General features: G+C 41.3%; 2 protein-coding genes across 2 annotated transcripts; both read left to right on the top strand.

Annotated features, from left to right (window-relative positions):
* The first annotated feature begins 1,167 nt into the window (after window positions 1-1,167).
* Window positions 1,168-3,768, top strand: LOC143003605 (regulator of G-protein signaling 21). The gene is made up of 5 exons (XM_076154375.1): window positions 1,168-1,369; window positions 1,841-1,933; window positions 2,021-2,076; window positions 2,182-2,348; window positions 2,826-3,768. The coding sequence occupies exons 1-5, from the start codon at window positions 1,293-1,295 to the stop codon at window positions 3,009-3,011; spliced, it is 579 nt and encodes a 192-aa protein (XP_076010490.1). The 5' UTR covers window positions 1,168-1,292; the 3' UTR covers window positions 3,012-3,768.
* Window positions 3,769-7,279: 3,511 nt separating this feature from the next.
* On the top strand, window positions 7,280-11,593 carry LOC143003696 (regulator of G-protein signaling 21-like). The gene is made up of 5 exons (XM_076154483.1): window positions 7,280-7,492; window positions 7,944-8,003; window positions 8,308-8,372; window positions 8,490-8,656; window positions 9,519-11,593. Exons 1-5 carry the CDS (start codon window positions 7,413-7,415, stop codon window positions 9,705-9,707), a joined length of 561 nt encoding a protein of 186 aa, XP_076010598.1. The 5' UTR covers window positions 7,280-7,412; the 3' UTR covers window positions 9,708-11,593.
* The last annotated feature ends 670 nt before the right edge of the window (window positions 11,594-12,263 follow it).

Here is a 12,263-nt window from a genome sequence, read left to right on the forward strand (position 1 = left end):
GTGTGTGTGTGTGTGTGTGTGTGTGTGTGCGTGTGTGTGTGTGCGTGTGTGTGTGTGTATGAGAGTCAAACATCTGTCATGACGCTGTGGAAAGAAAGCAACAGTAATGAAAGTAAAGATAGAATGACACATATACACTAAATATAATAAAACTCCATTCAAAGTTAAAGTCGTGCATTGACATTTTACTTCATGTTAACTTGAGCATATTTTACTGCACTTTGTATTTTGAAGCAGGGCCTCGATGCTGCAGGTTCCTATCCTGCCATTACAGTAATATGAAGAAAGGACGGAAGGGAGAAAGGTAAGTAGGATAGAAAGAAGTTTCAGTACATATGTCACGTGTGTGTGCGTGTGCGTGCGTGCGTGCGTGCGTGCGTGCGTGCGTGCGTGCGTGCGTGCGTGCGTGCGTGCGTGCGTGCGTGCGTGCGTGCGTGCGTGCGCGCGTGTGTGTGAAGCTACAAGGTTTTTTCATTGTTGTACTAAAATGAGAACCAGGAGATAGATGCACAAATACATTTTAAGACAAACTCCAATATCAACATGTTATAAATAAATCACTACTGCAATTTTACACACAAAATAAAATCCTGCTCACTGAATATATTTCTATATACTGTTTTATAATTTGCTGCCCACACACACATGCTCTCAGTGAGTACAACTTTACTCTACAGTCTCTTTAACTTCACTTTAAACTTGCTGTTTCTTTAATGTACACATGAACGGTTGGATTTCACTGCAAATTCAATCAATTTTGTTGGAGTCAAACACTTTGCAGTGGTGGCAAAGATGGTGGGGGTCGGAAATATAGATTTTGACTACACAATACCTTTGTCGCTCTCTCTTTCTCCTGCTCTCTGTCTCAGCCTCGACTCTCGGGTGCATGAATACAGTTTACAGAGAGCTGACTTGTGCTTTTTACGTTTTGCAGCCCTGTTTGTAGAACTTAACATTGTATAAATGTCAGGTGTAATTATATGATTTGCGTACATGCTGTGTGTAAATGTGCAAATGACACAGAAAACAACAGGAATTAACATTTTTTTCAGCCCAGCAGTCACAGTCAGTAACATGTGCTGTTGTATTTACTGTAACACAGCTGGAATTTTACAGCTGTGTGCCAATAATAACAGTGAGTCAAAACAGCACCAGTCTGTACGTGAATCCTGCAGGTATTCGGTGACCTGCACCGGCAGGCCCTCAGCGTCACCATCACACCTTTCCTGCCGCAGACAGATCAGTAAGGTTTACAGACTCTACGACTGAACGGTGAATCCAGGGATGTTACCATGCCGAAATTTTTGTTTGCAAAGACCCGGATCTATGAGTTTAAGGATTTGATCCAGAATGCGACAAAGCCCAGAAGGTGAGTCTCAGTGTGCACAGTGAGGCTCCGATCATGTCGACGGTGTTTATGGGTGAAGCTGGTGTTTGTTATGTGGTCACTATTGTGTGTTTGCCAACGTACAGTTTTGTTGTTATATCTGAAAGTGTTCTGTAACAGCTGATCAACAAAATGATACTTGATCTATTATTATATAAATGTGTAAAAATGTAAAATGTAAAATTATTTGCAAGTCGACAGGGAAAAAACTTTCCAGAATATTTTAGACATTCCAACAACCGAAAATTACTTAAGCAACAATTTGTGTGTTTAACGTTAAAAAAATGCAGCATTTTGGGAGACATATCAACTAAATTCAATAAGGAGAAAAACAGCGGAGAAAAATGAAAAAAAAAGGCAAATCTATCCGGCAACAGCCAGACATGACCATGAATATTTCATTACCATTCAAATGTTTAAAACATTCATATTTCAGCAGCGTCTGTTTCACAGGTTTGATATTCTGAGTCGAAAGAGGCGTAGAAAGGACATCCAATGCATCAGGGTACATCAAACAAACGATGAGACATATTCCTCACAGCTCAGGTATATCACACACACACAAACACACACACACAAACACACACAGTGCATGGGACTGAAAATTAACAGTTTATTCTCTCTTGATTACAGTTCCATCACTGGTCGAAAACATCACCCAACTCTGGAAAAGTTATTGAGTGATAAAAGTAAGAAATATTGTTGACATTAAAATAGTGTGAACATATACTTGTACTTCAGAATGCGTAGCTAAATATGTCAGAAGTGTATACATCCACACTTTCTCTCTGCAGCCTATTTGTCAGCATTCCGTGCCTTCCTGCTCTCTGAGTTCAGTGAAGAAAACATGGATTTCTGGCTGGCTTGTGAGGACTTCAGGGCGACCGCCTCACTGGATGACCTCTGCTGGAAAGCACAGGAGATCTACCAGGAGTTTATCCGTCCCACAGCCTGCAGAGAGGTCAGTCAGTCTGTCAGGCTGTCAGAGCCGACACCAGCAGTAAACCTGCTGTCAGGTTTTAGCATTTAGTGTACTAGAATTGGAGGTAATGAGGTGCAGGAGACGGTCAAGTTCAACATCGTCTCAGTGATCCTGGATTGACTTTACAGCTATGGAAAAGAGTATCAAGAGTGTAAACAAAGTAAGAACCTTCTCCTCACTCTTTGGTCAGAAATGTTGAAGTATGGTAGCAACTTCATCAAAACAGGTTATCATGTTAATCTAAAGCCGTGTTCTATATCTACTTTTAGTTTGATTCTCTCCACAGCATCCATTTGATTTGCTCTGGGTAACCCTTAATCCATGAATCAATAAATATCTGTTACAATTGCTTCAGAACTTTGGATCCTTTTCACACCACAAACTAACTGCCACGTCAGAATACGATCAAACCCTTTCTGAATGTGTCTCATCTATGTTCCCTGTGTGATCCCACAGATCAACGTGGACCACCATGTCCGAGAGAAGATCAGGAAGTCCTTGGAGAAACCCAGCCTGAGCTGCTTTGACGAGGCTCAGAAACAAGTTTACCTGTTGATGGAAAGAGACTCCTGGTCCAGGTTCTTGTGCTCAGACGCCTACAGAAGTCTAGAACACAAGACCAGGACACTGTGGTACCTTTAGCTTCGAGAGAGAGAGAGAGAGAGAGAGAGAGAGAGAGAGAGAGAGAGAGAGAGAGAGAGAGAGAGAGAGAGAGAGAGGGAGAGGGAGAGAGAGGGGGGGGACACACCACCTCTGCTTTTATCTCCACCTTTGGCCTGTTTTTGTGTCTTTCAGTCTTGCCCTCAGTCTTGATCCATCATCCCATCTAAAATCAGAACTTAACCATCGCCGACAATTTAGGCCACGTGTCTGTGACAGTACGAGTTGTCAGACAGAGCGACAAACAAAATGACGCTTTGGTTTTTGATCACTTCCACTTAAGCCTTTGGTCATGTCTATTTAATAATCAACAAAGGCAGCAGAGATTTCACAAAGAGTTCCCCTTCTCCTTCTCCAAAACCCAAACCTTCCTCTTTACTATAATAATTAAATGCAGATCAAACCCACAGGGAAATGAGTGAGACAGGAGTGAGGACGGGCATGTAGGGACAAAGACTGTTCCGGCTGCTGTTGGGATGTGTTGGTAATTCTGGTGATTGCGCAATGCTCACAGTGCCATTTGGAATGCTCAGTAAGTTTAGGGACAGTGAAGGTGTAAATGGATGCTGGTATGTAGACTGAAAGGACAAGGAAAGTTTTATTATAAGGACTCTGAATGGAAATTAAAGATCTGTTTTAATTTCACTGTTTTTTAAAGGGAATAAAATGCTAAAGTGTATTTGTTTCACCTTTTGGTCCTTCAGAGTAATGACAGGTGTGTGTATGTATGTTCAAATTTCCTCTCTGAAACAAAAACTGTAAAATTAAAAACCATTTCATTCAATTTCGTCAACAAAATAAAATGTGTGTGGTTTTCCTTTGTGAGCCAAAAAGCTCAAATCCATCAGTCAGAAAGTAAGTAAAGTAAGTAAGTTAGTTAAAAGCATATGACAGCGACACATTTCCTGTTTACGTTTAAGTGCTTTGAGCTCAAAACACCATCATGGCAGGCCTCCGAGAAGATTTGAGTGAGTAAAATGTAGATTGTACTATGGGAGAATCTGGCGGGAATATCACTAAATTGTCGTCACGTCCTCACAAGGGAGGAAAAAGGTGGAACATTATGTAAATGCTCTTGAAATGCCTGTCTGAATGTATCCCGCTCAGATAAAATGACATCACAATGCACTAGCCTGACGCATCAGGCTCTTTGACTCAAACGTAATCACCTCCAGGGTGAGTTCAATACACCAAGACGCATGCAGGTCTGGCAGTGACTTAGGGGTTAATTTCCACAGACCAGCGTGGTCATTTCGACTCACTCTGTGCTTTTGTTTCTTTTGCAGTCAAAACACAAAGAACAAAGGTTCTATATTTATCCTTTTCTGTGACACTGACTAAGTGGGGGTGAATAGATAGACTTGATTCCAAAAAGTTTCCATCCCTCAGCCAAAGACAATGATTCTGTCTGCAGTTTCATACTTGATTTCTGCTCTAATAAGCTGCAGAGAATCTCCACACCAGCATAAAACTGCCCATGATCCCATTCTGTAAATGGCCTTATTCCGGCAAATTGTTCCTTAAAAAGGAATATTGGGGCGGCTAAGAATAACCCAGGGCTTTAAAGGACAACACAGGCTTTAAAGGACAACACAGGCTGGGGGATTGGAGTCATCAGACGACCTGATGCGGAACAAATCGGCCTGAATGTGAGGCCTTGTTAGGGGAATAATCTCATCACCCACAGCCAGTGATGGGAGACGTACTGCTTTACTTACTGATATACCTCAACTGCATTTAACTAGTTGAAGTTTTAGATTTGAGTGGCCTTTTGTATCCTGAGTATGTATAATCTCTGCAAGAATATATCAGAAAATATTTTATTTTTACATTGGGGTTTTTTTTTTGCGGGGAAATTTGCATCTCCTACTTGGTTCCTAAATAGTTACTAAATAGTGATATTTGTTATAGGTGGGAATGTCCTCACAAATAATACACGTGTTGTTAACATGTTATTACAATAACTAGTGTAATAGTAATAATAATTACTGTTTTCTTGAATCAAACTTCACCCTCCTCCTCTGGTAGATTGATGCATAAAGCACAGTTTCACTTTTCAGAAAAGATTTCTTTACCAATTTTTTTCTAAATTTAATTATCATATATTATTGAGTAGAAATGTATTTATTTTGGGGAGGAAATTTGAGTCTAATTCTGTTTAATCTTCAGACAGTTAAACAGCATACTTCTCTCTAATGTGCCTTTTTGTCTATGATTTAGACTTAGAACATGGCTCAAACACAGGTCCAGTTTAATCCCTGTACATAATGCGCGATAAACCTGAATTACAAAAGTTTATCCTGCTGAGTCGCATCGTCCACAACAAACGTCACTGAGTGCGAACGTGCTACAGTAAAGAGTGAATGTTCTTGCTACATGACCAAGGTCTCCTGCATCACATGGTGTGTTGCTTTTCACACACAATCTGTCAGTGTTTTCTCATAGCCCGGTACCGTTGCCATGGCAGCAAAAAGGAAGTGAGTAATGTATGGTGTGTTACTCTCTATGGCATGGTATCACTCATGACAGACACACTTGAGGAACTTCAGAACACAGATCTGAATGTCAAAGGCTAATCTGCTGTGTGTGCTTTAGCTGTGAGTCTTTAGGTTCACAGTGTTGTGGTGGCTCTCAGTTAGACCTCAGTGCTTTTATCCGTGTTTGGGCAAAATGGGGAAAGCCGCATCAGAGAAGTCAAGCCAAAGGGCAGCAGTTGGTAAGAAGACAGATGCAGTGCGGTGTCATATGGAATCACAGAGTTTATTAGGTTTCATAAGTACCTGCTATACATCAGGGGTCAGCAACTGTTTTACTGTCCTGTGCGAGTAAAATGAATCGATATCCCAGCTGGCATGTCAGCAAATGTGACTGTAATGCTGTATTATGGATCCTATTTGTAATTCTATGAATAATATAACGGCAACATTGCGAACGCCAGTCTGTCCGAATCCTAAACAAAACAACTCTTACATTTCTGCTCAAATCTGCTTCACCTCCAAGTCTATCTTTACATTTATTGGCTAGAAAATAGACACAATTTCAAGAGTTGACGCAGCCCTGATAAAGTAGCTTTTTGCCTTCTTTTGTGACATTTATTTAAATATTTTCAAAGCAATTTGGACTAAAGGCCAAGACAAGACAAATGTTGACTTCGTCATCCCCACCAACATTTCAACATTCGTCCCATGATTGTCACAATGTGTAGTTTGACACAGAGCCAAATGCGAGTTATCTTAAAATGAATAGAGGAAGATTGTGTAGTCTTGATGGAGGAATGTGTGCTTCTTTTATTTGTGTTGTTTGAAAAACACTACTTTGTGAGGACATGTTGTGTTGCCCCAGAAACCTGCATCTGACCAGAAAACAATGACAATACAAGTTGTAATGTCTTATTGTTGTTTTCCTGGTTTTGCCATTTTGTCATTTCTGTAAACACATCCAATGGTTGATTGATAAGCCACATGAGCCAAATCAGGCATGCAGGGTGAGTGCTGAAATAGTTCAAAGCCAAAGTCGTCAAAAACAAACTATTCTCTGAACCTGAAACCACAAAATCTAACCTTGAACGTTTGGAGCATTTTCCCTAAACTACTATCCTTATGAGGACATTTGGGTTTGGAACATAAATAGAACTCAAACACTAACATTTTCTACGTAGCAAATACATTTTTCAATCTACAGTTTCATATTGGACAGACAGTAACTCTAAAACAAGAGAACATTCATGATACCATGACAATCTTTGTAACTTCCTGTCGCTTCATTGAGCTGTTGCAACAAATTTCCTCTTTCTCTTTCACATGGTCACGCCCTCGTATTGCTCACAAAGGCAGAAATGCAAAGAAGCTGGAGGAGAAGAAGATCAGGCAGAGAGATTGAAAAGGCGTCTCTCTATTTGTCAAACGGCCTGAACATTCGTCCCGAGTCACCAAAACAGAAGCGCCAAAGGTCACAATTTGCTTATCACGGCCACTGTTACTGTCATTTGCATCTGCACTGCCAGACTAATAATAAAATGATGGCGACACGCTCCCTTTGGATTATCCCATCAGAATAAGGAGGGAAGGAAAGGAGGGGAAACAGAGATATAACTGAGGGAGGGAGGCGGCAAGAGGAGGGAGGGATACACGCAGCACTGTGTGAGTATGTGTTGCTTCTAACAGCGAGGTAGGAGGAGAGGAAAAACACGAGGAGGAGGAGGAGGAGGAGGGGGAGGGGAAAGGGGAGCTTCCTCTCTCTCTTGGGCTGAGCTGCTGATGTATCCCAGCCGCCCCGTAGCAACAGGAACTCCGGGTATAAAAAGGCGTGAGGCAGAGAGGGGGCGACCCTCACTCAAGTGTCAGCTGCAGCATGACCAGGACAGAGAGCCCAAGAGCGTGAACAATGCCCAGCCTCACCGCCAAACCCGTCCACACACAGCGCCGCATCATGGACAGAGATGACAGGAGGAGAAACAAGAACATGTAAGTGAGAAGTTCTGCTTTGAGAGTGTGTTGGGGTGAAGTGGAGGGTTCCTTTGGTGCTTGTTGACATTTGTTCAATGGGAGCTGAGATGAAATTTTTGCTGCTGATCAAAAATCCAGGGACAGACATTTCAGGGGCACAATCTGAAGGTATATACATCCATACACACGCACACACATAGAGACAGACAGACATCCCAAATGCTTCACTGTATCCTCTGAAAATAGCTTCTTATTCAATAACGTTATCTAACTTCACAACTCACTCATGCTCTCCCGTCTAATTACAAAATGCCCAACATGCTTCCGCCGCTCCACTTGAAACTAATTATAAAGGAGTAAATCCAATGTGTGTGTGTGTGTGTGTGTGTGTGTGTGTGTGTGTGTGTGTGTGTGTGTGGGAGGGTGCATTAAGGTATTACCCATTAATGTTCTACTTATCTTCCCACAGCGGAAAGAACTTCATGTGCCGACTCCAGTGCATGTTCTCACACTCGTCAGGCTGCGAGAGGTAAGGAGACTTATTTCAGTGTTTTGCATACATTTCAGTTTTAAAATAGCCAGCGTGCTCCCATCATGTCCATCTATGGAGTTATGAGAGGATTCAAATGAACTTGGGACACCGTGTTTGCTTTGGCTGGCCGTGCGCTCAGAGACAACATGGCTTGACATTTTTGTATGGATTTGATATGTACATCTGATACGCTCTGCCCACCGGACAGAGGCGTCATTCTTTCAGTGTTTGGTGGCTTTATTTTACCCCAAAATTGATTCTGGTTGAGTAATCCAACTTGCATTCTCTCATTCTCTCCCAGCAGGCTAAGTTTAGAAGATTTCCAACAATGGTCACAGTCACTGGAAAGGCTTCTGGAGTCTAAATGTAGGTTATCGTTTCTCCCCGGAGAACGAGAATAAATCTAAATTATGTTTGTTTTTCGATAATTCGGGGTTCTTATCTCTCGCCTCATGCCTGCCGTACTCTCTGTGCTCTCCTCAGATGGGCTAGCCACTTTTCGCAGCTTCCTGAAATCGGAGTACAGTGACGAGAACATCGAGTTCTGGCTCACCTGTGAGGACTACAAGAGGATCAAGTCCTCGTTCAGGATGTCCTCCAGGGCCAAGAAAACTTATGAGCAGTTCATCAAAGCGGAATCTCCGAAAGAGGTAACTCAGAAAGGGAACTTCTCTTCTTCTCTTTGAGTCTCGAACAGGAACACACAGGAATTCAGAAAAGTTTCAAGATCCTGTTTCATGATGAGTACATACTAAACAAGATTATTAGGATTCCTTTCAAGATAACTGGGCTTGATTTGTCTGTAAGTTAAGCAGTGGAAGGACAAAAGGAAGGGAGGCTGTGACGTATTTGCTTGTTTTAAGAATCACACCGAGTAGAAATAAGTGCAAGTCCACTTAAATTCTCAGTATAGATCAATTAAAAGACAAATAATATCATTTTAAGGAACCTTTTCTGAAGCTTAACAGACCTTAACCAAAGCCAGATAGCATTTTGCAGATTAATCTCATTACTTCACCTAGGAGGGTCATTTTTCTCAATCCATGCAAATTTAATGGTGTTACGCAATGCTTGGTTCTGGCGGGGGATTTTGCATGTACTCACTTCCCTATGAGCTGTGACATCAGGCCGAGGTAATTGAGATACATGTTGGGCACAGGCGGACTCTCAGAGAGAGAGAGAGAGAGAGAGAGAGATACAGAGAGAGAAAGTGTTGTCTCAAGTGATTATATAACGCAGAATCTCTCTCTGCCAAAAATCTCCATTTTATCAAACCCTTTCTCACTGTTGTCGAGTTTGAAAAGTCTTATTTCGGTAAAAGAACTGGGAAATAACAGCCAATGTTTCCAATACAAACTAGCTTGTTAGTGGAACTTTCCAGAGATGAGAGTGAGGGCCTTGAGGCAGGACAGAACAACACAGACAGACAGAGTAGAATCGAGTAAAGTGACACGATTCTTGATGGCCTTTTGGATATTTTCATAACGTTCAAATCCCCTCATCCCATTCCAGATTAACATTGACCATCACACCCGGGAGCAGATCAAAAGGAACGTCACGAGTCCCACCGTGCACTGCTTCGACGACGCCCAGAGGATCGTTTACGGACTGATGGAGAGGGATTCGTACCCACGATTTCTTCGGTCGGACGTTTTCCGAACTCTTCTGGAAAATCTCTCGGCGGACGCAGGGAAGGGATGACAACGCCGATGAAAAGGAGAGAGAGCAAGGGAGTCGGGACATGTAATCCGTAACTGGAATGTTTGGGCTCGTTCTGGAGGAATCAGGCACAGATGGGCTTAGATCTCAATGTCAACTGTCGACCCCAAAGCAAAAAACGCCGGGACAATCCCCACACTGAGAACCACCTGACCTGAGGGCTTGGCAGGAGGAGAGGAAGAAACATAAACACAAAAAGCAATAATGGCAATGACCCTGTGGTGTTTGCACTGGATGATAAGTTTGTGTACGTAGGCATCTTGAACATCGTTGACGATGAATGAATTACCAGACAACTGACGCTCGTTCCTGCTATAAGGCTGCACCAGCAAACCCGGGCAGCGGCCCTCCTTCGCCCCTTTGTTGCAGAGGTGTTTCCTGTGCAGATAAAGATAAGAGGATGTGAGATGCAACGGTCACACTCGATTAGTCTGCGTGTGAGTGTTTGTGAGTGTGAGACAGAAAAGAGTGAAGGAGCGTACAGCCTTTAAGAGCCGCTGGCACACAGACTGAGCTGTCCCACACAGAGTTTGTCTCCTCTAAATGATCTGACAGCCTTAAGGACGACAATAATCAAGAGTCATTCTTGATAAAGTGGCTGCAGGAGGCCACTTAGTTCTGCAAGAGAGGCATGCTGGGAGATTTATGTCTCAGCAGTTTGACTGATGTGGGGTTTTTAAAAACTGATTTTAGATTCAAGTCGTTGACGATATTGACGATTCATAGTCAGTCAGTACGTTTACATGCGCAACAAAACCTTTGATTCCAATCTGACTAAGTCCATTAGATGATTTCTCATTTGTTAAACGTTGTGTAAACAACATCATCAGATTGAAAATACATGACGTAGACATGCCAGACCTGGAATATACCATTATATGGAAAAGGTCCTCTTGCATGTAATCACAATTGTCATAAACATTCTGCAGACCTGCCGTGCTTCCTCTCCTGAGTGTGTACATGTAAAGACAATGACTGATTCCACTCACACATACGTCTGCGCTCCGCTCATCGCAGTTCAGGCAAAGATCAGAGTATCGCATGCGTGTAAACGCACTCGTGCTATCCTGATTAAGACATTGACCATAATAATAATAATAACCGTATTTATGCATATGTGCTTGTGGTATGTGATGAAAATGTTGTAGAAGTAGAAGCGTAGAAGCGTGAAAGTGTTACAACTAGAAGAACTTATTCATGTTTGAGTGCTCTAAGTCTCGTTTGTCTTGCCATCAGTGAAGGTACTTGCTAGTGCTGTGGGATTAGTTCAACATGCAGCGTAAATGTATTTAAATAAATTTGAGTCACTGCTAAAATGATACTTGTGGCACTCAATTATAAACAAAAAATGCTTGAGAAGATGGAATTTAAACTGCATCTAACTACAGAAACCAACACTGACCACTAACATAAAGGCTATGAGATGGCGGCAAAAAAAGTCAGTCAGGGCAGGATACCTGGCGGCAGCAAGTGGCTGTTTGAGCAATATTGTGACTTCCAAATGTTGCAGAAAAAGGGGAAATGCAAATACTGGCTTAGAATTTGGTTCTTACAGCAGTGACGTGTCACGAACATATAAAGACTTGTGATTTTCTGTGCTAAATTATTGGAGTGGAATTATAGAAATAGAAAGTTTCACAATGCACATGTTAGACTGCTTGCATACTCTGAAAATAGGCCTTGCGATTGCTGTACAAAGCAAATACTTTGAATGTATTGTTAGGGAATTTATGGCTAAATTAACTTAAAGTGAAACAATGTATTATTTATTATGTATTGTCACATTTGAGTGTGTTGAAATGCTTGTAAAAATGGTGCTGATTTGATTTGAACCCATTAAATTATTTAAACAAGTGGAAAAAAATGAACTTTTTGGTTTCACCCTCACTGGAACTTTTCCCGCACTTTCCCCCCACAGCTGTTTTGCGCCACGTTACATAATTAATGTGATGTTTGCATATTCTCTGTTGCATGTCTGAAGCTAATACTCCTTCACATAAGCATGGAAATATCAAGGCTGTGCCAAGTTCTGCAGCGGTGATGATTTATAAGAGCAAGCAGTCACGTCTCCAGCCAGAGATGAAATATCATTTCTTACTTAGTTTGTATGAAACTATTCTTAGAGTGCAATGCATGTATTTAATGTAACATCAAATTGTGCTAATTTGGCTTATTTGTTATATATTTTATTTTTTATTATTATTAAAGATGATTTTTTTTCCCCTCTATTGGAATTCAAGTTAAACAAAAAAATCTGTTGGGTAAGAAAACAAAAAATAACATAGAATAGAATAAAACAAAGCCTCAAATAGTTAAAAAAAATATATATATTAAACACATTTTATAGGCAAAAAATATTAAATTCTAGAAAAAGTATGAATCCACATTTCATTGTGTGATTATTTTTCTCTGTAAACACACACAGGCCTCAAAAACAACACAACAACACATTTATGGTTTTCAAGTTTGTTTCAGAAATGTGCCGCTGTGACGTTTCAGAATGAAAGACAGCATCAACGAATAAAAAACAGGTTTATA

Source organism: Genypterus blacodes, unplaced genomic scaffold (assembly GCF_046128005.1).
Source record: "Genypterus blacodes isolate CSIRO-AG114 ecotype Tasmania unplaced genomic scaffold, CSIRO-AGI_Gbla_v1 ptg000062l_1, whole genome shotgun sequence".
In the NCBI taxonomy this organism is placed as follows: Eukaryota; Metazoa; Chordata; class Actinopteri; order Ophidiiformes; family Ophidiidae; genus Genypterus; species Genypterus blacodes.